Here is a 23530-nt window from a genome sequence, read left to right on the forward strand (position 1 = left end):
CGTACCAAAGAGACCATCTTATCACAAGCAGAACTGGTTTGTTCCACTTTGGAGTAAGCTGATGGGGGAATAATCAGTTTTGTGTTGTGTTTCCTTGACTGATGAAGCCTTCCGGATCGAAAGTGAAACGTTTCAGCACAAAAAAAAGAAACTGTCCAGATGACCTGACTGAAAAATGTTGGATATTCCACTATGTGTTGAAAATAGGAGACTATCATAACCTTGGTTTATATATATATATTTTATTATTATTTGTAGGTACTGTGGAGATACAGTGGAGAAAAACCAAAACTTCTGGGTTCCAACACCAAAATTTACAAATGGATCCCTCAAAATGACCTGTTGGGTAAGCAGAGCTCAGCTTCCAGCACGTTCAAGAACAGATGGTTGAACCAATGAAATAAACATAGAAAATAAATGCTTCAATTAGAAGGTTATTCTGTACGTCAGTCACTTGTTTCTCCCATTTTAAACAACTTGCACTGTTTAAAACAGGAGAAACAAGTTACAGTTTAACAATAATATGTGATCTGGAATAAAAACGGCACCCAGTAGAGCGTTGCTTTCTTTTTGATTACGTACATCATTTTTAACTTGTTTGGATCTCAAATTAAGAAATCTAATCTGACAACTATTTGATTACATGTTATTTTTAATAAAATGCTTCATTTAATCTTAATATAAATTTATGACTGAGGTTGCAGTAGCATCAGCTTGACCTTTAATAGTTTAATAAATTTTGCTCACATCAGGTCATCCTAAAACGAGAGCTTTTATCACTCACGGTGGAACAAACGGGATTTACGAGGCCATCTACCACGGTGTCCCCATGGTGGGAATCCCCATGTTTGCTGACCAACCAGATAACATGGTACATGTGAAGTCCAAAGGAGCTGCAGTTATTCTGAACCTAAACTTCATTAAAGCAGAAGACCTCAGAGATGCAATAAAAACCGTCATCAACCACAAATCGTAAGTTCTTTAGCTTTTCTGCACTTATGTAAAAAATTATTTAGGCAATTTGCCTCTTTGGAAAAGTTTAAACTGAACTGCCATAAAGAAGGTGGGAAGCAATCAAATGTAATGACAGCGCATGTATGATTAAATCAGTGCATGTCCTTTGCCCTACACACGGATTTATTGGTTTGTGTGAAAAGCTCAACCCTAACACACATACTGTATCTTAACACTACTAGCCAAACTGTGCACATCTTATCCGGATGCACGCTCAAGATGTGCACATCTTGTTCTCATTTTCCCTTTTGTTCTTGATCACAGCTACAAAGAAAACATGATGAGACTGTCCAGAATCCACCACGACAGACCCATGAGTCCTCTGGATGAGGCGGTTTTCTGGATCGAGTACACCATGAGAAACAAAGGAGCAAAACACCTGAGAGTCCAGGCCCACGAGCTCACCTGGTACCAGTACCACAGCCTGGATGTCCTGAGCTTCCTCCTCATTATAGTTTTACTTCTCATGTTCATCTTCATCAAGACCTGCAGTTTCTGTTTCCAGAGATGCTGCAGCAGAAAAAAGACCAAGAGAAAGGATGAATAGACTAAAATATTTATTGTAAAGAGCTAACGAGGAAATGGAAAGCCTGATAACATATCCTAACAGTAGCATCTGACTATTTGGTCAACACTTTTTTTTTTTTTTTTACTTCATTCTCTGACAGGTGTTTTCCGACAGGTGCGTTTTCTGACAGGTGTGCTCATTTGCATATCTGCACCTGAGGTCAATTTTGTATTAAATACTAAATGTTCATTGGCTAATGGTGACAGAGGACACACCCACACACAGCTTTAAATCTTTATATTTATTTGGAAATTCATATTAGGGTCATCCCAAATATTCCGACGGGCATGGAAAATGAGCTTTAAGCCAAACTTTAACAGAAAATTAAAGTACTGAAGTACTGGAATAATTAAATCATGTAAACAAAAAACAAAAAACAAAAAAAAAAGCCCTCCATGCCACAAAACAGAGAAAAATATTTTTCACGTATAATCAGTGGGAGTGTTGTCATTTTTTTAGCTTCCCATCTTCTTTCATCTTCCACAGCATGAGCTCCATGCAGGCAGCTGCATCTTCGGCAGTGTCATGGCCACAAACTGAGAGAAACAGCAATATGTGACTAACATATTCATACAAAGGTCAGCTCACTCAGCAGTATACATTTAGAAACACTCAAGTTTTACATTAAACTAGTTTCATCATTTTTAATATGAATTACAAACACTGGTATGGTGGCAACCCACCACTCTCTTGGATAATCCTCCTGAGGTGTTCAGCTGTGAGGCTGTTCAGGCTCAGCTTGTAAGGTGGACCTAGACGATGGGGGAAGATCACTGATGTGTCCACCACCATTCCATGAAGCAGCTACAGTGAAGAGGAAGATATTTGGGGCTAACGCACTGATCACACCTCAAACAAAGATGCAATTCTAGTACTCTAGCCCAACCTTTGGTTTACTTTTATTCCAGGAAAAATAAATACACTGCCTGGTCAAAAAAAAGTCACTAATATTTCGTTGGACCTCCTTTAGCTTTGATTACATCATGCATTCGCTGTGACATTGTTTCGATAAGCTTCTGCAATGTCACAAGATCTATTTCCATCCAGTGTTGCATTAATTTTTCACCAAGATCTTGCACTGATGACTAGACGCTAGGCATGATGGGTGCATCACTTCACCCGTCTCTCTTCTTACCCTGATGCACTCATCACTCTGGAACAGGGTCAATCTGGACTCAGACCACATGACCTTCTTCCATTGCTCCACAGTCCAATCTTTATGCTCCTTCACAAATAGAAGCTTTTTCCCCCAGTTAGCCTCACTGATTAGTGGTTTTCTTAAGGCTACACAGCTGTTCAGTCCCAATCCCTTGAGTTCCCTTCACATTGTGCATGTGCTCTTAGTTTCACTTTTAAACATAGCCCTGAGTGCTACTGTTGTTTTTCTATTTGATTTCACCAAACATTTAAGTGATCTCCGATCACGATCATTCAGGATTTTTTTCCAGCCACATTTCTTCCTTTAAAACGATGGGTCCCCACTATCCTTCCAGTTTTTAATAATGCGTTGGACAGTTCTTAACCCAGTTTTAGTAGTTTCTACAATCTCCTTAGATGTTTTCTCTGCTTGATGCCAATGATTTGACCCTTCTCAAACAGACTCACATCTTTTCCACGACCACGCGATGCGTTTTTCGACATGGTTGTTTAAGAAATAACTCATTGCACCAGTTGGGGTTAAATAACTTGTTGCCAGCTGAAACAATCACCCATGCAGTAATTATCCAACAGGAGGCTCGTACCTATTTGCTTAGTTAAATCCAGGTGGCAACTTTTTTTGACCAGGCAGTGCAATATCCACATTACATCGAGAGAAAAGTAAACTAAACCCTTCTGCATTCAGTTTGCATGCTAATCTTAGTCTCCTCTGCTATCCATTGTTTTATTAATATTTATTTGAAACCCATTTTCTCAAAATGTCTTAAATGTACCTCAAGTAATGTATTGTGAATTTATGTTACATAAAGTGGAATTTTAAAAAAGATGGTAAAGGTGAACTTAACATTTTTCAAACCTGGTTTTGTCTTAAAAATCCGATTTCTTACTTATGTGTAGCCCGTTAAAACAATGTATGAAAAGAATGGCAATCTCCTGTGAAAAGAACAAAAACAACATTAATGAGAAGTTTGTAGCAGTCACCTTCAGTAAACAGAGGTCTGTTTCCAGCTCGTGTCCAACAAGAATGGTGTCGGCACTGATGAAGCTCAACAAGGTCTCCTGGACCTCTCTGAGAGGGGTACGATTACCCTTCATATCCGCCTCACTGATGCCTGAAAACCTACACAAGTTTCACACAGGCCATTACCAGAAAAGACCGAGGCATAAGAAAATATCTGGGGGGAAAACAAAATGCTGAATACATAAAAAATAAAAATCAGGCAAGTGCCAGAAACAAGTTACTTTCATGCTACAATCACTGATTTGTAGAGTTTCTGTTTATCCATATAATTTTTTACAAAGTCTTAATGATGTCAAGGAATTTTTATTAGTTGTGCCTCTTTAGCTGCTTTGAGAGCTTTGAGGCAAACTTCTACTTTTTGGCAAATATGAACAAAATGTACGTTTTTAAGTTTAGAAAACCTGATTCTAATGCTTAATGGTATTACCTGGCATTATAGTCGATCACCTCGTTATCAGGTCTGACGAAGGTGTCATAGATGACCTGAAGGTTAGAGTTGACCACGGTCACTCTGGACAGCTCCAGACCTTGAAGAGTGTAACACTAAAGACATTCACACAACACACTGTTTTACTGTGCATCTACACTTAAACATAGAAAATTCCACCTACAAAAATTGTGTCGTCATCAAGCAAGTATGCACGATAAACTTCTTACATAAAAATGTCTCATGACCAGAAATAAAACTATTGCTTCAATACATTTACCCAAAGACAAAATTCAAACTAAAAAATACTTGACATTTTAAAATAAGGTTTTACTGAATGTTTTAGTCTGTTAAAATGTTATTTTATGAAGTCATATTTAAACATTAAAAAAAAGACTTTACTCAGCCGTCTTTCTTTTAGTGTTTCACAAGTTTTGGTATCAAAGCCCAGAATAATTTAAAAAAGGATATTACCATTTCACAATCCAAGGAGTAAACCCCAGGACAGCTCGTGTCTGAGGGATGTCTCTGGGCAGTAGAAACAAACCCATCCAAACTGAGAGAATCATGGACATGCAACTGCTCAGGATAAAAAGATATTTAAAAAAAAAAAAACATTTTGGCAGATTTAATAGTTATTGTAATCTCTCATTCTTTATCACCTTAAACACCTGACATCCAGGAGCTCCCATGGTTCCCTGACAGCAGCTGTAGCGAGTCTCTACTCCACCTGGCACTGAAAGTTTCAAAACATTCATCTTATACACACATGCGCACAAACCTCTAAATGTATTTAAGTGTTTAAAAGCATTACAGCACTACCATTTTAACTGTTAAGAAAACCAGCTTGTAAGCATTTAAAACCTGGGCATCTGCTCACTAAGGCAGGTGGTACAAATGATCAGCTGTTTGCTGACCTCTTTTCTCAACTCCTTTCCCATAATGGTAGTTGCACTCCTCCTTGCGGACGTGTTTGCCTGTTTGACTCACAGAGTATGTGGCTCCACATCGACAGCAGATCCTCTTAAGGGCTTTTAGCAAAAATTAAAAAAAAAGACATTACCAAAAGAAATGGTCTGAAACGTTACTCCATCAAATGCCAGTGCCCCCTCTAGTGGATCAATATGAGAACAGCAGGAAATATTTCCTGCATGGCTGCAATCCGTTTACTTACGATCTGTATTCACTTTCTTGTCAGCAAAATAAACAGCAGAACCAGTTTTTTCTGGATGCTGGACAGGATAGTTGTTTTCAATAATTTTTTCATCAGTCAAAATATAATCTTTCAAACTTTCATACAAAGCCAAATCATCTGTTGTGAAGAAAAACAAAAAAAACAGTAAGCATATGTAAAAATAAATGTGATAAAAACTGTATTCAAACAAAACCACTTGACCATTTTGCTTTAACTTCTTCCTGTTTAATGGGATGTTGCCTTTTGGTCTTTGACTCTGGACCTTCGTTTCACCTGTACCAGAAAAAGTGCACACACTGACTTCAAGTGATTATAATCTTTAAGGTTTTTTTTTCCACCCATTTTATAAAACGGTTTATTTTCTCACTTTTAGCGGCAACGTTTTGGTTCTTCAGCCTCTTCAGTGCATTGACTGCAACACTCAGATATTTAAGCTTGTTCACGCTGCGGTTGTAGACACTTCTCTCCTCAGCGAGGGCCTATCAATAATATCAATAATCAAGTTTGTCATCGAAGAAGATGTTTATAAAACAACATGCTTACCTTCTCAAAAGCATCATTGACATTGAGTGTCGTTTTGAGAAACTCCTCCGTGAACATGTTCACATAACGCTGACGAACATCATGGGGAACTTTGTCCTTCGCAGCCTCAGAGGGCTGTTTCAGCTTTCGTTTAAGTAGAGGTCTTGACTGAAAGATACTACTGTTAATTTTAAAATTTTTTTTTTAAAGATTCATTACTATCAAATCTAAACCAATTGTCTTCTTTTACCTTAACAGCTGCCTGGACAGGAGCTTGAGAAGTGGTGGGAGCAGCTGTTGAATGTAAAGTTGATGCAAACCCAGAGTTGAGAACAGGCCTTCGTGCAGGAGCAGCAATGAGCACAGGTGCAGCTGGGCGATATCTTGGCAAGGCTGTAACTGTGGGTAGATTATTAGGCTGGTTGAATGAGACAGGACTCGGATGAACTCGATTCACTGGAGTTAGCACTGAAGTAACTGGGCTGGAGGTGGAGGCAACAGACAGAGGGAAGCTACCCTGTGGTAGGATCAAGTGCAGGTTGTTGCCTACTTCAATGACTGTAGTTCCCACAGGGATGTAGTTCAAATACGCTGTGGATTAAAACAAAAATTACATGCACATATTACATATCCAATCAAAGCTACTGGAATATGTCAAAAGAAATGAGCTAAAGGGAAACATGCATGCATCAGATGCTTACCACTGTGCACTGGATCAGGCTGAAGGTTTTCAGGGCCTGGGCCAGAAGGTGCACTTTGCGTCTCTGGCTTCTTCTGATTTGTAGAGGAAACAAACGCCTGCCCAGCTTTAACTGAAGCAGTCAGCATGGAGGCTCGCTGTTGTACCTGCTGGATCTTAGAAGTGATGGAAGGCCGAGAGCCAAAACCTGAAGCAGCTGGCTCCCGAAGAGGCACAAGAACTTGGGGCTGAGGTCTGCTTTTAGCCAGTGGCTGCTGAATGGACAAAGTCAATATTTAAAAAAAAAAAAGGATCTTAAAAGATGAAAGTGAGACTAATGAAGTCAAATGTGTTTATAGTTTAGACCTCTAGATTTGTGGCTTCATGAGCCACCCTCTTCTTCCCTGGTAAAGCTTGGAGTGTGGTGTTGACCTTTGGCTTTTCATCATCCATATCAGGTCCAGCCTAAAACCGTTAAAATGAGCGAACACATGTCTACAGTGCTGAACAAACTATCTATGGCATACTTACAGTCGTGTCAGGATGCTCCTCATTTCTCCTTTCCTCACTGTTCGCCTCCATGAAGATCCTGTAGCATTCCTCCATTGGGTCACTGTCAGAAAGCTCCATATTTGCACAGTTGAGTTCTTCCTCCTCCTCTTCCTCTTCTTCTTCATCAGGGCTGGAGTCGATTATTATCACTGCCTTACTTTCCGCCTTCAGAAGCTGCTCGGTGGATTCGGATTCAGCTCTGCAGTGTGAGTTTACAGAGGATGAAACGTCCTGAAATGAAAGCGGACTGCTGCATGGAGCCGCCTCCGCTTGCTCCTTGTTCATGGTAGAGTTCCTCTGCATCTTTCCTGGTACTTTGCTCAACATTTTCTGACTGTCTTGCACAACATATGGCACAGGAGGAGAGCAATCACTTTGAGCCTTGTCCTGAGCCGGTAGCTCCACCATCAGGGCTTGTTTGGTTACATCTTTCGCATGTGGACAATTTGCAGCTAGTGGTTTATGGAGGGAATTATTTGGTGGCTGCAGTGAACTCGTTTTCTCAACACTACTAGTAGATTCAAGAAGACAAGATAAATCAACTGCACTTCCATGAACATTTTCAGATTCTTTAGCGTCATCAGAAGTAAGTGAATCTTGATTATTTTCAACTAAAAAACAGTCGTGCACTTTATTTACGTCGTCCCTTATTGAGGGTGGAACAGCAACAGTTACCTCAAGCTGTTTAACGCTCTGTGGTGGAGGATTGAGTGAAGCAGTCTCCATTTTTACCTTATCCACTTCTTGTTTCTGAACCTGAAAAGATTTGACTGTAACAGCCTTCTGTGCTTGACCACTCGTTTTCTCAGGCAATAAAGGAACATCAATAACCAGGACGCAGTCTTCGGTGGAGCCACTGAGGAGCGCTGGAGATGGTGATTGGGACATCTGTGCTTGATGGGTGGACGGTTTCGTCGGATCTACAGGCGCGTGTCTAGATCTCTTTGCTTCTCGGTTTTTCACTTTGTGCTCTTCACCTGGTGAACTGTACGAGCGCAAGGCAGCAGAAAAATTGGACAAAGGGTCGTACTCTAAATCAGTCCTTGGTTTTGAGTTGTCCACCACGTACTTCTTCGTTCGTGCATAGGTTTTATCTTTGCTTAAAGGTGGGCCCCTGGTTTCAAACTTTGAGATGGGGACACCGATTCTGCTGTCCGCCTGTTCCGTCTGGTAGCACGACAGGCGTCTTTGCTCCTGCTCCACCTCGTGCCTTACAGTTTCGATCTCCTTGTTGATTCTCTCCAGCTCATGGAGGCACTCGTCTGTAGACTCATCCTTCACTGGTCCTCCACAAGGTCTGCCATTCCCTGTGAATTCAAAATTAAATAAAAAGGCTTAAAATTACCGATAAGCTTTCATCGTGTTATTTTGAAAGAAATACTTTGAAATCCCCTAAGTTATGCTATAAACATGTTCACGAAGGTAAAAACATTAAAACTAGCATTTTAGTAAAGAAAAACTAAATGAACTTGAGATTCTCCACAACATAACCCAAGTAATGAAAACAGATCAGTACTTTTTTAATCAGATTACGCCCACAAAACGCAACACTTGCACAAAGCTTGTAAAACACCAAGCATTTGTGCTTGTAGAGTCAAACGATCTAGTCAAAAAATAAAAACGTGCACATTTTAAAGATGCAACCATTAAAAAAAATTTGAGCTGTAATAGGATTTTTAAAAGAAAAGTGGTACTTTCTTTTGAATTGTGATTAAATATAAAGAGGTTCATTCAACCTTTTACAGGTTAGCCTCATAGAGGACTCATTTACAAGATATTAGTAATTATAAATTAAATTCCAGTTTGTTCAATTGAACTTTATGCAATTGCACCAATTTCTTGTGCATTTTCACAAGCTGTGTCGTTGAGATGTGCAATTATTGGCCTATTCGAATATATTATCATTATTTATTAATTGATAGAGGCGTGGATGAAATAAAACGCCCTCGAATATACAGCTTGTTTCTGAAGTTCTTGCTTTAAAATTAATTTATGGGTTTTGCACGACTGGCATTCAAAATCTGTCACTTAATAAAAAATGTCATTTGAACTGGACCAATAAATTTTAAACTTTGTTTCCTACAAAGTGCAAACAACTTGAGCTCCGTTAACTAGCTAGCACACACCTGACGTGGTTTAACGTTTACCTGTTAGGTCCAGGACGGACGACGATTTAAACAAGCCACCAAACGCATTCCACGATTCTGTGACATGTTTGTACAAACAATGGGGCCGCTCGCAGCGCCCTCGTTGTACGAAAGGGCAGCTTACTTGAGCAAAAAGACCGGACGAAGGAAACATTACCGGAGACGACAACGTTCAGACCGTTTGATTGATTAATGGTTGACCGCTGTCACTCCCGCTGACACTTAAGTGACGTCAGTCCTGTTTAAATACGTTTTTCAGGGGTCGCGAGACGACCGTTTAATACTTTTATTTAAACGTTACGGTAATTTATTGTATTTGAACACCAAAACTAATTTTCTTGAACTTTGCTTTAATTCCTGAGTATTTTTTTTTAAACGCATGTGGACATTTATTTATTTTATTTATTTTTTGTTTTTTTTCCTTGCGGTCGCAGTAACTCCTCCACGTCGGTAGGTGGCGCTGCTGCGCAACGCAAACGTGAAGCAGACGCTTTTTAAGTAAACAAAAACAGCGTCGTTCTTTAAAAAAAAAACAAAAAAAAACACATGCAAACTTCGTGACATTGATGTCTTAAAATGATCAGTAGCGAAAATGAGATGGAGGAAGATGAAAGCGAGTGGAGGAACTCTTTCGTGGATTCAGCAGCGCTTTGCTCCGCCACCTCTGCAGCTACTTCTGGTAAAACTGGAACTGGCAAACCTGTTTTGGTTGTCATTTAGGCTTTTGGACGTGTACACATGATATTTTTGTTTTTGAAATCAGGCCCAGCCACCAAAAAGACACCAGGACCTGCACACAGAGTCATTCTTCATTTTGACCTGGACTGCTTCTATGCTCAGGTGGAAATGATAAGAAATCCAGCTCTGAGGGAAGTCTCTTTAGGTAAACTGGGACAAGATCATGACAATTAAAACTTAATCTGTTTCTTATTAAGGTCCAAAATGTTTCCTTCTATTATCAGGTATCCAGCAGAAATACATCGTGGTCACCTGTAATTATGTGGCAAGAGAGCGGGGCATCTCAAAGCTGATGTCTGTAACTGATGCAAAAAAGAAATGTCCTGAGCTGGTGCTGGTTAAAGGAGAAGACCTGACACACTACAGAGAAATGTCCTATAAAGTGACAGGTAGACAAGAGAACCAGGTGTTTAAAAGGTTCATGCTGTTGTATGTTATTTAAAGAAAACAGGAAAATCAAACATTAAACTGTCAAAATATGACAACATTCCTCAAAATGTATCCACTTACTTAGAATCCAGTATAAAAACATGCCATTTTGATGAAGATTTAACTTTAAATGTCTCGCCTTGCTTCCTGTTGCACGCACATTTAGATAACGGATAAGTTGCATCAACATTATGCGTTCATTTCTATTAATACAGCTTAATTTAACAGGTCTCACTTGTAAATGAGTCTTTGAGGCTCAATGTCAATCAATCAATCAAACTTTATTTATAGAGCCCTTTTCCAGCAGCCAAAAGGTGCACAAAGTGCTGCACAATACAGAAGTTAAAAAACAAACAAGAGTAAAAAATCAGCCAGTTAAAAACAAAAACAATTAAAACATAGCAAGATTGTCAAAGACCTACTAGGTATTGAAAGCCTGCCTGAATAAAAAGGTTTTAAGATTAGATTTAAAATGCTCCATGTCTGTGATGGAGCGCAAGTCCCGAGGTAGCTGGTTCCAGAGTCTGGGTGCAATGACCGAAAAGGCCCGGTCACCCCATTGTTTGTACTTGGACTTTGGGACAGAGAGTAGAAATGTATTAGATGATGTCAGTGTTCTCCTATAATCACGGACAGCTTGTAATCAGTCACATATAGTGGGGCAAGACCATTGAGAGCTTTAAAAGTGAATTATAAAATTTTAAAGTTAATTCTAAAATCGACTGGAAGTCAGTGGAGAGAAAATAGAACGGGTAATGTGCTCATGTCTGGAGGTGTTGGTTAAAAGTCGAGCTGCAGCATTTTGGACCAATTGAAGGCGTCTTAATGGAGGATTGGGATATTCCTGCATATAGGGAATTGCAGTAGTCGAGCCTTGAAGTTATAAAAGCATGGATGGCCTTGTCCAAGTCAGAACGATTTAAAAAAGGCTTAACTTTGGATAAAAGACGTAACTGATAAAAACAGGCCTTGACTACAGAGGATATTTGTTTATCAAACTTTAAGTCCTTGTCAAATGTCATCCCCAAGTTTTTAACGGTGGGTCACCAAAGTTACAGGGAGCATCATCACCAAAGAAGATGCATTCTGTCTTTCCTTCGTTTAAAAACAAAAAATTAAGATGAAGCCACTGTTTAATGTCGGCAATACAATCAGCGAAAGGTGTGAGAAGGTTACTGTTTTTAGTTTTCATTGGTAAATAAATTTGTACATCATCAGCATAGCAGTGAAAAGAAAAATTATGTTTGGCTATCACTGATCCAAGGGGCAGCATGTACAATGAGAAGAGGACAGGACCAAGAATAGAACCCTGTGGCACACCACAAGAGAGAGGGGCAGTGGAGGAAGACAGATTATCCAGCATGACAGAGAACGTTCTGTTGGTCAAATAAGCAGTGAACCACTTGAGAGCTGTACCAGATATTCCAACGTAATGTTGAAGACGAGACAACAGGACAGCGTGGTCCACTGTGTCAAACGCAGCTGTAAGGTCCAGCAGCACCAGAGCAACGGGACACTTGACATCCATGGACATGGAAATGTCATTATGGACTTTTAACAGGGCTGATTCGGTAGAATGACAGGTTCTAAATCCAGACTGAAATGTTTCATAGATACCATGGTTTTCTAAAACAGGTTGTAACTGTATAAAAACAACTTTTTCTAAGACTTTAGCTAAAAAAGGCAGATGAGAAATAGGTCTAAAATTTGATAAAAGTGATGGGTCTAGGTGAGGTTTTTTTAAGAAGGGGCCTAACCACAGCATGTTTAAATGCGGCAGGGACAATTCCTAGACGAAGGCATAAGTTTAAACATGTTAAAATACAGAAACCCACAGAATTAAAAACCTCTTTCAAAAATGTGATTTATCTATATAAATAAAGGTTGAATGAAAAATAAAGCTGAGGTGTTCTTCAGCTAGCATTGCATATGGTTTATAGTTCTTCGCTCACCTTGCTTTATTTTTTCCTGACTGCCTTCCAGAACTGCTGATGTCCTATTGTCCACTCGTAGAGAGGCTCGGATTTGATGAAAACTTCATGGATGTCACGGAGCTGGTGGAGCGAAGGCTAGCACAGACAACAGAGTTTGACAGCTTATCGTTCAAGGGACATGTCTACAATCATTTCAGTTAGTCTGATTTCTGCTTTTTTGTTCTTAACTGTGCATCTGTCTCACTGAAACTGAAAAAATGACTTGTGAAAGAGACAAAGTGCTCAAAGTGTGAGATATTTGCATGGCACTTTCAGTTTCACATTAACAGTTAAACATTACATCCCATTTCAGAATTTTTTTTAATATATATCTACACGTTTCTTTTCCTGTTCAGGTGCAGATGTTAAAACCAGTGACCACCAGAGGCTGGCTGTAGGTTCACACATTGCAGCAGAGCTGAGAGAAGCTATCCACAGCAAACTTGGCCTGACTGGCTGTGCTGGCATCGCCACAAACAAGCTGCTGGCCAAACTAGTTTCAGGCACCTTCAAACCAAACCAGCAGACCATATTACTTCAGGAGAACGTCACTGACATCATGGGATGCTTGAGTGGCCTCCGAAAAGTACCCGGTACACATGCAGAAAATTCAGTGATTGATGTTCTCATTGAGTGTTCTGATGTTCTGTTTTGTTGAAAGGGTTCAACTGAATTTGAACAAAATGTGTATGAAAATCACTTAAATACTGTTTACTTTAAATCGTTCTTGTTATGTTTGTGTCCCTGATATTGCATTGTGTTATCACATTGTGTTACTGTGATTTTTTTTTTAGGTGTGGGTCATCAAACTGCGAAGAGACTTCAAGCTCTGGGGTTGGTCAATGTTAACGAGCTACAGCTCTACCCTTTGAATGACTTGGAGAGGGAGTTTGGAGGCCCCACCGCTCAGCGCTTAAAGAATTTGGCCTTTGGTGTTGATGACTCACCGGTCACCCCAACGGGGGCCCCTCAGGTAGGCTTTCATACCCCTAAACCTTCTAACGTCAGTGTATCCCTAAAGAGCATTTATTTGTTAGCTATTTGGCAGTGAAAAGTCAGGAGGTTGTACGTGTGTTTAGATTTATACCATATAAAACTATTCTTAAAAATTAAAGAATCTTGCAAAGAAAACATACATGTGCTGTGTTCTCTGTGCTAATTAAACTGTTAGTTTTGCATTCCCATGAACATGACTTTTAATATTTTGTCTTCTAAAAGAAATGCTCAAACAGACTAAATGTCCTTCATCTTTAATTTCACCCATTTTTCTATTAAAAAAAGCCTAAAACCTTCTGATGTAAAAGAGTTTGTGGTAGTTTTTCTACAATAACACTGTTGGTACAAAGTAAAATACTTGTTGTGAATCTATTTTTAAAGTATCCTGATGCATGCGCATTAATCCGAGTAGATCCACTGTTATATATTTTTAAAGTAGTTCACACTTTTAAGTCATGACGTTTTATCCTCTTAAAGTACAGTTCGCTTCCTGTTGATGAAATACTGTAAATAATGAATCTGCATTATCAAAGCTTGGGATCCACTGGAACTTAAATTCCTTCACAGAAACCTTTTTAAAAACTGGAAGGTTGAGACTTACAAAAAATAAAATAAAAATTAAAGTAAGAGTCTGTTTTTGGAAACGCATATTTAATGAATAAACCCTATATTAATTGTTCATTAATAAGGTTTCTAGTCCCCGTTCTTAATTCGAATGAAGCACTAAATTTCTAAAGGTTTATTTATGGTCTTTAATTTAAACCGTGTTATATTTAACGCCTGAATTAATATATATATATATTTTTTTTTTTCATTTAGCCTTTATTTATCCAGGTTAGTCTCATTGAGCCACGAGAACTCATTTTCAAGAGAGACCTGTTTTAGGGAGCACATGGTGGGGATTAAGGGCCTTGCTCATGGGCCCAGAGTGGGGTGAATGAGGGTGGGGGCAAGTGTGGGTGTTTCACCTACCCCACCCACAATTTTGATGTTGTCGGGGCCGGGGCGTGAACCGGCGATCTTCGGATCACAAGCCCACCTCTCTAACCTCTGCGCCACCACTCCCCCATATATATAATAATATATAATTTATGTTTCAGTCTCTCAGCGATGAAGACTCCTTCAAAAAAATGTCTTCAGTTTCAGAAGTTCTGGAGAAGATTCAGGAGCTCTTGAGCAGTCTGGTGGAGAGGTCAGGATCAGATTCAGCGCCTCACCTCTGAATCTGGAAGAGATCGGTTTAAAGTTAGAGTTTTTAATTCTTATCGATTCCTGTGATGTTTTTAAAATCAGGATGCACAAAGATGGCCGACTGCCTCGAACCTTCAGGCTTACAATCCGACGATTCTCTGCAACCAACAAGTGGTTCAACCGGGAGAGCCGCCAGTGCCCGGTCCCGAGCCACATCGGACAGAAGATCACCTCTGGTACGTTGTGCTCCAGCAAACACTGTGATAAGATCACGTGTATTTTATCATGAATACTAATTGGTGTGATGTGTTGGCTCGTCATTAGAAAACATTTCAAAATGTCTTGTTAGTTTCAAATGAAACCCATGTAAGTTGCTTAAGTGCATTTTTAATGTCTAATGACGTAGTAATATTAGAGTTTCTTGAAGGAGTAAGCTACCTTATTTTTTGGACTATAAGGCGCACTTAAAATCCTTTAATTTTCTTAAAAATCGAGAGTGAGCCTTATAATCAGGTGTGCTTTACGCATTAATTCTAGTTGTGCTTACTGACTCGAACCGATTTTATGTGGTTATTGTGAATGAGTCGAATAAAGTTTGACTTGTCTGACTGTTTTTGTTTTGCTTAATGTGCCTTATAGTCTGAAAAATAAGGTAAATTACACAAAGAAAAAAACTTATTTTTGTCATTAAACCTCTATAATACGACGGAGCTTTAGGGCCGCGCTAAGAAAAAAAATTACGAGAATAAAGTAATTAAAATTAAGACTTAATATTACAAGAATAAAGTCGTGCAAGACTTTTTGCAGCTCTCGTGTTTTTTTGTTTTTTTTTCCACGAGTCGGATCCACAACGCGACCTGTCAATCAATCCAGTAGGCGTGTCAGCAAATGACCAATCCGAAGCTAAATGATTGAAAAATCAAGAGTTGCATTGTGAGTGTTGTGGACAGCCTCCAGTGCGAGTCACTGTGTTTATGAATAGTCCAACATCACTTTTGGGTCACTGTTTGTGAAATATGCCTCCATGCACATTATGTAACAACTAAATCTGTCAATGCGGCAATTAATTATAGTGCCATGCGGCTTCGTTTTATCATAAGCATGCTCAACATTCTTCATTTTACCACATGCCTACTGGATTGATTGACAGGTCGCGTCGTGGATCCGACTCGTGGAAAGAAAAAAAAAAAAACAAGAGCTGCAAAAGTCTCATACGACTTTATTCTCGTAATTTTATGGCTTTTAATTTTGTTCTTCTTAGCGTGGCCATGTAAATTTTTTAAATGTATTCGCTTGGCCCTAAAGCTCCGTCGTACTTTAAAACTATAAACACTTAAATTATTTTAGTTTAGAGTCTTTGAGTTACACAAGTTAGTTTTTAAACGTCTTAAAAGAACAGTGTTGCTGCCTGTTTTTTTTGTCTCTGTTAAAGCAGTGAAACCAAATCTAAAAAAATTAGAATAATTTTTCATATGTCCTCCTATTCAAAGTACCAGACAAGCATATTTTCTTCTTCTCTCTTCCAGGGATGCATGAAGAGGCTGTGGTCCAGCTGATCCCGTTGGCTATGAAGCTCTTCCACAAGATGGTGGACAGCAGCGCTGCTTTTCACCTCACACTCATCAATACCTGCTTCAGTAACCTGCAGAGCAGAGGGGCTGGTGGGAGCAGGATGGGTGCCATAACGTCATTCTTCACACAGAACTCTCCCAGAAAATTTCAGATCCTATCCTCACAAAGTCAGGTAGTGTGTGAAAATAAGAGATAAATGACTCAAATTATTATTTTTAGGAACTTAACTAGGCAAGCAAAGATCTTGTGATTTTCATCCTCGAGACATCTTGGGCTGCTTTTTGTGCTAATTCTCAGAAATTCTTGAAATAATTTATGCTATTCCTCTTTGCCAGGATGATTCATCTCAGAATGCAGACAGTCGCTGCTTGGATCATCAGGCCAACGCTCGCAGTACGATTGCTTCATTAAAACGCCCTTTCAGCACAAAAAGCTCCTCTTGCTCTGAGGAGTCATTGCATGGCTTCACATCTGAGCAAAGCTCTGTTGTTGTCCAAGAAGAGAGTCAGAAAGCGTCCTGCAGCGCAGAGGGACTCAGCTATGATGGAATGACAAACACTACAACGCATCAGTTACCACTAAATGTTGACCCTGAGGTGTTTAAAATGCTTCCAGAGGAAATCCAGAAGGAGCTGTTGTCTCCTCCCTACCTAAACTCCCTGTCCAGTCAGTCAGCCAGTTCAGCCACAGATGCCTCTCAAATATCCCAGAACAAGCCCTCGGAGGCGGTAAACAAATTGGACCCATCTGACAGAACGACCGCCGTGACTAAGCTGTGGCCTGCAGGAGCAACTCAAATACAGAACGTCATGGAAGGAGATAAACTTTCATTACCCCAGTCTTCGTATGACTGCAAGTTCCCGGGAAATGTGGACCCTGAGGTGTTTTCTAAACTTCCGCCAGATGTTCAAAGGGAGCTAATGTCTGAGTGGAAGCAGCAGAAGCCAGTAATGAATATTCCCTCATCCAGAAAACCGGGGAGAGACTGGATGAGCAAAGACAGGAAGGCTGCAGGAAAAAGTAGCCAGTCAAATAATCTGCTCAAGTATTTTAAACCCAGTTAGAGAATACTGGTGATTTGTTGATTTATTACAGGTATGTTATTGTCCTAAATAAAACTGATGTATTTTTCTTCACGTTTATGTTTTAATGGATATATCTTGCTAAGAGAAGCAGAACTACTGTGTTAGGGTTATAAAAGTGGGCCAGGATTTTTTTTTTCCCCACTAACAGGGCCGTGTATAATTTGTGGAAAGCAACAACAGTCCAGTTTTCAAAGAGCCTTTATGTCCCCTCATGAGAAACAGCAGTAGCTCTGAAAGCTCAGCCCCACTTGGATCGGAACGATGTGGAACTCCTCCCTGCATCACATGTAAGACGAGGAAAAGGTTCAGAAAAGGTTCAACGCTTCATTATTAACGAATTCTGGATGGACGCCTGTACTTCATAAAGATAGGCTGGTAAGACTGATGTTTACTGATATTTAGTACTTTAGGACTAATAATCTGTGTTAATCTTTGTTAATTTCACCCTAAGGTTGGTTGGTTGGTTCAGGTTTGCTGATTATAATCTCCCACACTTATCTGGTACAGAAGTGTTCCTCTGTTTGGTTTCTTCTGGTTGTGAGTAATGAGATATGGAATATTATCAAGCGCTGCCTCTGAGGGATCTTCAGGAATTGTCGGAGCTCCTCAGTGGCGTCATGCAGAAATGAGCTGTCTGCCCACAGCTCTTTAGGTCAATGAAAAGACTCCTGTCTGCTAAACAGACCTTTAGTTTTTGCTGAGAAACTTCAGATAAAACTCTGCAGAGGCATTTGACTGCTCATGTGGATGCAAACTCCAGTCATGTGCTAGTCCTCCTCTGATCAGCGCCTAATGACCGTGGAGTTATGACGTGCAGCTACAGTAAGCCTGTGTGACGGTCCTGCAGCCTCAGACTGAACACTGCAGCTTTAGTCGAAGAATTTCTCCTTTTTTTTTTTCTACTGAATTATTTGCGTGCCTAAACCTTGCGTTGTGCAGAGCACTAGTGTTGGATTTGATTCATTGGCAGGTTGAACACATCTGCAGAATGGTTGACTGGGACTACGACTATCTGATCAAGCTGCTGGCTCTTGGAGACTCTGGGGTGGGAAAGACCACCTTTCTCTACAGGTACACAGACAACAAGTTCAACCGGAGGTTCACGACCACGGTGGGGATTGACTTCAGGGAAAAGAGAGTGGTGAGTGTTGTTCTAACTCATTCTGAGAAATAAGATTATGATAAAAAACATTACATTTGGTGATATACACGTCCTTGCATTTGTTAAACACTAGTGATGCTAACGATTTTATGTGGTCAAATTCAATTCAATTCAAATGTTCATTTTATGTTAGCAGTCTAAACACAACAGCTCCTAAACATTGTTCCACTTATTTTACACATACAACAAATAGGAGTCCCTCAGAGCAGAGTTTTTCCAGTATCGTTAACTTTTTGAACATGTTCTTGAAGCTGTCTGGTTTGTCTCAGGTGCACTCGGGGACCGGTGCTGACGGGTCAGGTGAGAAGAACTTCAAAGTCCACCTTCAGCTCTGGGACACAGCAGGACAAGAGAGGTACAGTTTGACATTAAGTTTGCTCTACATTTCATAAATCAGCCATCTTTTGATGTGATGCAAGTAATAGATGCATGCTCATGTTTATTTTAAAAGCACCAGTGTACAATGGATTCTCTTTTTATCTGCCAAAAAACTACAATCTGTGCAATCAAGGCAAGCAGCACTCCGTTTGGATTTTCAGTTTTTCTACAAATCAGAACCGTTCTTTAAATAGTTTAAACAATGCTGTAAATCTGAAGACATTATTGTTGCTTTTAATGTTCAGGAGTAGATTTTGAGCTTGTGAATGTTTGTGGAAACTTGTTTAAAGTCATGTATAAGAAGTTTGTAGAAGATGGGCTGGATGCTATGATTTAAGTGTTAAATTAGCTTATTGAGTTCAAAAACCGCCGTAGTAATGTCACACCACAACATAATTTTAATGTGAAAATTTATTAAAAGTGTGTTTTTGATCGTTTCAGTTCATGCCCAGTATTGTTACTCACATTGTCAGCTATATCCACCCATCCTTCCATCCACCCTGGACAGGTTGCAACTCCATCACATAGAGACAACCAACCATTCATGCTCTCATTTACACCTAGGGACAATTTAGTGTTACCAGTTAATCTAACCTGCATGCTTTTGGTCTGTGGGAGGAATCCGGAGTACTCGGAGGAAACCCACATGTGCACAAGGAGAACGTAAAACTCCATCAAGAAAGATCCCAGGCTGAGAGGCGAACCTGCAAACTTCCTGCTGTAAGGCGAGAGCTCTAACCACTGTGCCACTGTGCAAAGTTTGATGTAAATAACAAAGAGTTTTGCTAAAACCAGTACTTGTAAATTTTCTGACAGGTTATAATATTTTTTACAACACATGGGAGAAACCAAAGACCTCTTCTTTTTTTTTTTAAATAAGAACTCATTTCTACCATCTGCAATAATGTTCTTAAATAAAGCTAAGTAGACACATCTGGTGGTACCTAATGGTAATAATGTGTTTTTTATTATGTTCTATTGGTTCTTGTGTGTATGATGAATGTAGAGCATGTCAAAGAAGAGCTTCTGCCACAATTGTGGTAGACAATAAAGTTTTATCTTATCTTTATCTATCTAATCTATATTTTATCTTATCTGTCCAAAATATGAGCATGGACAATATGGACATTTCTGTCCTTTGAAAAGTGTCTCCTGTCCTTGAGATGTAAGTGGACCACAGATTCCTGATCTGAACAGTTGGCTCTTCTGTGTTGTGTTATGCATTTGTGTAGTTTTTTAGTTTCCTAACGCTCTTCACTGAAGGGAACACCACTCTGCATCTGTTTGGTTGTTTTGTTCACTGGATGAATCGGTTGTTGTTTGAGGATGTTGTTGGGTTTGAAGTTCACTGGGATGCTGTTCGGTTTCATAGACACTCCTGGCAAACATGGAATAAGCATGTTTTTTTTTTTGCTAGTTATATTTTTCTTATTTGGGTTAGTTGATTTACTAAAAGCCTGATTTGGGTATCTGCAGGTTAGAACATTGTTTCTTTTCTTCTTGTTTTGTTCTGCAGGGATATTTTTAACCCGATGGTATGAGTTTTGGTGTTATCTCCTCTTCTTGTCTGGTCTCTCAAAAACACCAGAACTGGCCTGTGTTGGGGCTCGGTGGGCCACAGTTTGTGGGCAACCTAAACACAGTTCTGGGTGCTCAAATCCATCCTTCCATTAGCTTTACCCGCTTCTTCCATTTTGGGTCACGGGGGTCGTCGGTGCCCATGTCCAGCAATCACTGTGCGAGGGACGGGGTACACCCTGGGCAGGTCGCAAGTGGTGCTCATATCCTGTGGTTTAAATATATTGTTCTGCTCTACTGCAGGTTTCGTAGCCTCACAACAGCTTTCTTCAGAGATGCGATGGGCTTCCTGTTGATGTTTGATCTGACCAATCAGCAGAGTTTACTCAACGTCAGGAGCTGGATGAGTATGTGTCTACTCATTTTCAAATATGCTGAGATTTTACAGTTAAATCAGTGATGAACTCGATTGACGCAGAGTTTCAGGTTTCATGCTGTCGATTAAAATTACTTCTTTTGTGTTGGTTCAGGTCAGCTACAGGCCAACGCCTACTGTGATAACCCGGATGTGGTTCTGGTGGGGACCAAGGCCGATCTGAAAGACATGAGGGACGTACATGTCAAACAGGCCAGAGACCTGGCTGATAGATACAAGTGAGTGGAAACAATTCAAAAAGTTAGATCATTTAAGAGAAGTTTTCCTTGATTGTTATTAACTACTGTATTCATTGTATTGCCTTATTGTATTTCCCTTCCCTTGACCCTACAAGTGCCTGTTGGTGCTTGTCAGGCCAGCACTCTAAATAAGAATTTGTTCTTTGTCTTTATGCCTGGTTAAATAAAGTTGAATTAATAAAATAAAGACAAGTTTCAGGAGTGAATTGTGACAAAAGGGTGGCAGCAAACATCAAAAGAAAGGTTTCCAAGAGTTGTGAGACCAGCTATGTTGTATGTTGCTGGTCTGGAGACAGTGGCATGGACAAAAAGACAGGAGAAAGAACTGGAAGTGGCAGAAATGAAGATGTTGAGGTTCTACTTGGGAGTGACAAGGATGGATAAGATTAAGAATGAGATCATCAGAGGTACAGCACAGGTTTTGAGGTAAAGTTAGAGAGGCCAGACTGAGATGGTTTGGACATGTCCAGAGGAGGGACAGTGGGTATATTGGTAGAAGGATGTTAGAAATGCAGCTGCCAGGAAAAAGACAAAGAGGAGAAATATGGATGCAGTTAGAGAGGACATGGAGGTAGTTGGAGTGAGGACAGAGGATGCAGAGGACAGAGATGGAGGAGGATGACTCGCTGTGGTGACCCCTGAAGAGGGAAAAGTTGAAAGAAGAAGAAGCTAAACCAAAACTCCAGGGGCTCAACCTGGCAGGTTATATAATTCCTGTCAGAAGTTTTAAGTTTTAAATGTCCTGGCCTTTGGGTGAAAATAAATTTGCTTCAACATGTTGTCATTGTTGCTTAGAGTTGCATTCGGGCCCAAAAAATCTGATCCGATCCGACCTCAGCCCGCGGTCATAATTTCCGAACCCCACCCGACATGACGAATTAACAGCAATTACAGGTCCAAACCCGGGAAAAAAAACTCAGACATTTTTAATTAGTTACTAACGGTCGAGTAGGCGCAGCTGAATATAAGCGGCAGAAGGTTCAGAGCTGAAAGGTATTTGTACTTTCATGGCCGGAAAAAAGCATTTAAACCCTGTTTCTGCCTGCGTTCTTCTGAATTACTGAGACACGCAGACAGCTCTGACACACGTGTCTGCTTTGGCATGTCACCTGTTTGGGTCGTCGGCCGCACGCGTCCGCTGAGTGCAGCGGCAGAATGAACGTCCATTTGGGCGATGGATCGCTGCCTGGCAGTACAGTCCCATCTGAAGCTTAACTGAACTTTTCACCTCTTTCAAGGCCGATCAGCTCACAGTGAAATGGTCGCGTGCGGCTGGTGGTTGTATGGCAGGCCATGTTATCATATAATTGGATCGTGGCTGATCCTGACCTAATTTAAAGCCCGAGACTGGCCCGGCCCTAATCCTGATCGGTCCGGGGTGTGTTTGAGGTTTGTGTTATAAATGACAGCTCTATTGTTGCTGTTGAAAGATAAAATCGTTAAGAAAAATATTTCTTAGTTTTGTCTCCTGCCAGTTAAAGCTCATCAAACATTTTTCTACAGGTTTGTTTCGGGTAGTAATCTTTCTTAAGTGACTTTTTAGAATGGCTTATAATTGATATACGTGCAATTTTTAATGTAAAGTACTTTTTTCTGTTTAAAGACAATTAAACTGGATCTATCACAGGTTCACCACAACATGGTGCTACTCAGCTTCTGGCTTCTGCTGTGCTGAACCAGGGCCTATTATTACAGTAAAAATGTCTTAAATTAAACATCTTTACTGAAACAGAACAGTTTTAGCCCCTTCAGATCTTTTAAATGTATATAACAGAAACAATACAAAACATATCTTGCAGTAACAGACATAACTGTTACAGATGGACAAATATGGAACCAATTTTTATACCTGCCTCACAGAATGTTAGTTGGTCTTCAACACATACAAAATGTTCCGTGTACATGACTGAATACTAAATACAATATTCTTTTCTCTTTAGGATCCCTTACTTCGAGACGAGTGCTGTGACAGGTGTTGACGTGGACGCATCAGTGACCACTTTACTAAACTTGGTGATGAAGAGGATGGAGAGGAGCGCATATGCACCTCATGACTCTGAGCGTAACGGAAGCCTTACTGCCAGCCATGAGGTGCAGGAGGCCCCCGTCAGGAGGTGGTGCTCCTGCTGACGTTACCACCTGCAGCAACACAGGAGCAACAGACTTCAAAGACTGTAAATATTGCCCAAATTTATGCTAATGGGCAAATATTCGATCCCTATTATTCCATTAATCAAATTAATAACCAAATAAATATGTTGGAGTTGTGCTTATCGTGTAAATAAACCAGTGAAAATCCTACTTTCATTAATATTTCTGAGCATTTTTTATTCATTTTTAGGCATTAGTATCTGTTTTATGGGAACTTTAAGAACCTCAAAATTTTAGCACAAAGAAATTTTGAAACTGTTCTCATCAAAGCCAACAAAGTTAAGTCAGGTCCTCTGGATGTTTTTTTTTTTGTTTTTTTAACATTTCATCTTTCATCCAAAAGACTTCATCAGTCTGAGGAGCTGCAACAAACTCAGTT

General features: G+C 40.0%; 3 protein-coding genes, 1 long non-coding RNA gene and 1 pseudogene across 4 annotated transcripts in view; 3 read left to right on the forward strand and 2 right to left on the reverse strand.

The window, feature by feature from the left end:
- The window catches only part of LOC119413832, a 19692-nt gene extending 18206 nt beyond the window's left edge, over positions 1-1486 (reverse strand). The window contains exon 1 of the long non-coding RNA XR_005186976.1: positions 1420-1486. This is a non-coding gene — a long non-coding RNA (uncharacterized LOC119413832). The remainder of the gene's footprint in view (positions 1-1419) is intronic.
- LOC119413831 (UDP-glucuronosyltransferase 2A2-like) overlaps positions 1-1561 on the forward strand; it is a 4478-nt gene extending 2917 nt beyond the window's left edge. The window contains exons 4-6 of the mRNA XM_037680897.1: positions 259-346; positions 753-972; positions 1279-1561. Coding sequence (XP_037536825.1) covers positions 259-346; positions 753-972; positions 1279-1561 — 591 coding nt within the window. The remainder of the gene's footprint in view (positions 1-258; positions 347-752; positions 973-1278) is intronic.
- A 468-nt stretch (positions 1562-2029) lies between these two features.
- zgc:152968 (uncharacterized protein LOC564848 homolog) lies at positions 2030-9494 on the reverse strand. The gene is made up of 17 exons (XM_037680236.1): positions 9284-9494; positions 7631-8443; positions 7116-7549; positions 6951-7049; positions 6607-6859; positions 6156-6496; positions 5927-6073; positions 5751-5862; positions 5585-5656; positions 5363-5500; positions 5106-5219; positions 4851-4924; positions 4663-4767; positions 4189-4304; positions 3722-3860; positions 2266-2386; positions 2030-2118 (listed from the first exon to the last, which is right to left on the reverse strand). Exons 1-17 carry the CDS (start codon positions 9435-9437, stop codon positions 2030-2032), a joined length of 3321 nt encoding a protein of 1106 aa, XP_037536164.1. The 5' UTR covers positions 9438-9494.
- Positions 9495-9733: 239 nt separating this feature from the next.
- poli (polymerase (DNA directed) iota) lies at positions 9734-17252 on the forward strand. The gene is made up of 10 exons (XM_037680237.1): positions 9734-9962; positions 10047-10166; positions 10246-10410; positions 12434-12580; positions 12780-13016; positions 13218-13396; positions 14520-14611; positions 14713-14846; positions 16137-16354; positions 16518-17252. Exons 1-10 carry the CDS (start codon positions 9860-9862, stop codon positions 17244-17246), a joined length of 2124 nt encoding a protein of 707 aa, XP_037536165.1. The 5' UTR covers positions 9734-9859; the 3' UTR covers positions 17247-17252.
- A 178-nt stretch (positions 17253-17430) lies between these two features.
- LOC119413834 lies at positions 17431-23154 on the forward strand (annotated as a pseudogene).
- Positions 23155-23530: the final 376 nt, after the last annotated feature.

This window comes from Nematolebias whitei, chromosome 8 (assembly GCF_014905685.2).
Source record: "Nematolebias whitei isolate Nwh7 chromosome 8, NemWhi1, whole genome shotgun sequence".
NCBI classification, from domain to species: domain Eukaryota; kingdom Metazoa; phylum Chordata; class Actinopteri; order Cyprinodontiformes; family Rivulidae; genus Nematolebias; species Nematolebias whitei.

Coding starts and splice junctions, on each gene's coding strand:
- zgc:152968 (XM_037680236.1), bottom strand. CDS start 9,437: ATGTTTCCTTCGTCCGGTCTTTTTGCTCAAGTAAGCTGCCCTTTCGTA. Junction 7,550..7,630: donor TAGTAGTGTTGAGAAAACGA/GTTCACTGCAGC, acceptor TAACCAAACAAG/CCCTGATGGTGGAGCTACCG. Junction 5,220..5,362: donor CAAGAAAGTGAATACAGATC/GTAAGTAAACGG, acceptor TTTTGCTAAAAG/CCCTTAAGAGGATCTGCTGT.
- poli (XM_037680237.1), top strand. CDS start 9,860: ATGATCAGTAGCGAAAATGAGATGGAGGAAGATGAAAGCGAGTGGAGG. Junction 10,167..10,245: donor TCTGAGGGAAGTCTCTTTAG/GTAAACTGGGAC, acceptor TTCTATTATCAG/GTATCCAGCAGAAATACATC. Junction 14,847..16,136: donor CGGACAGAAGATCACCTCTG/GTACGTTGTGCT, acceptor TCTCTCTTCCAG/GGATGCATGAAGAGGCTGTG.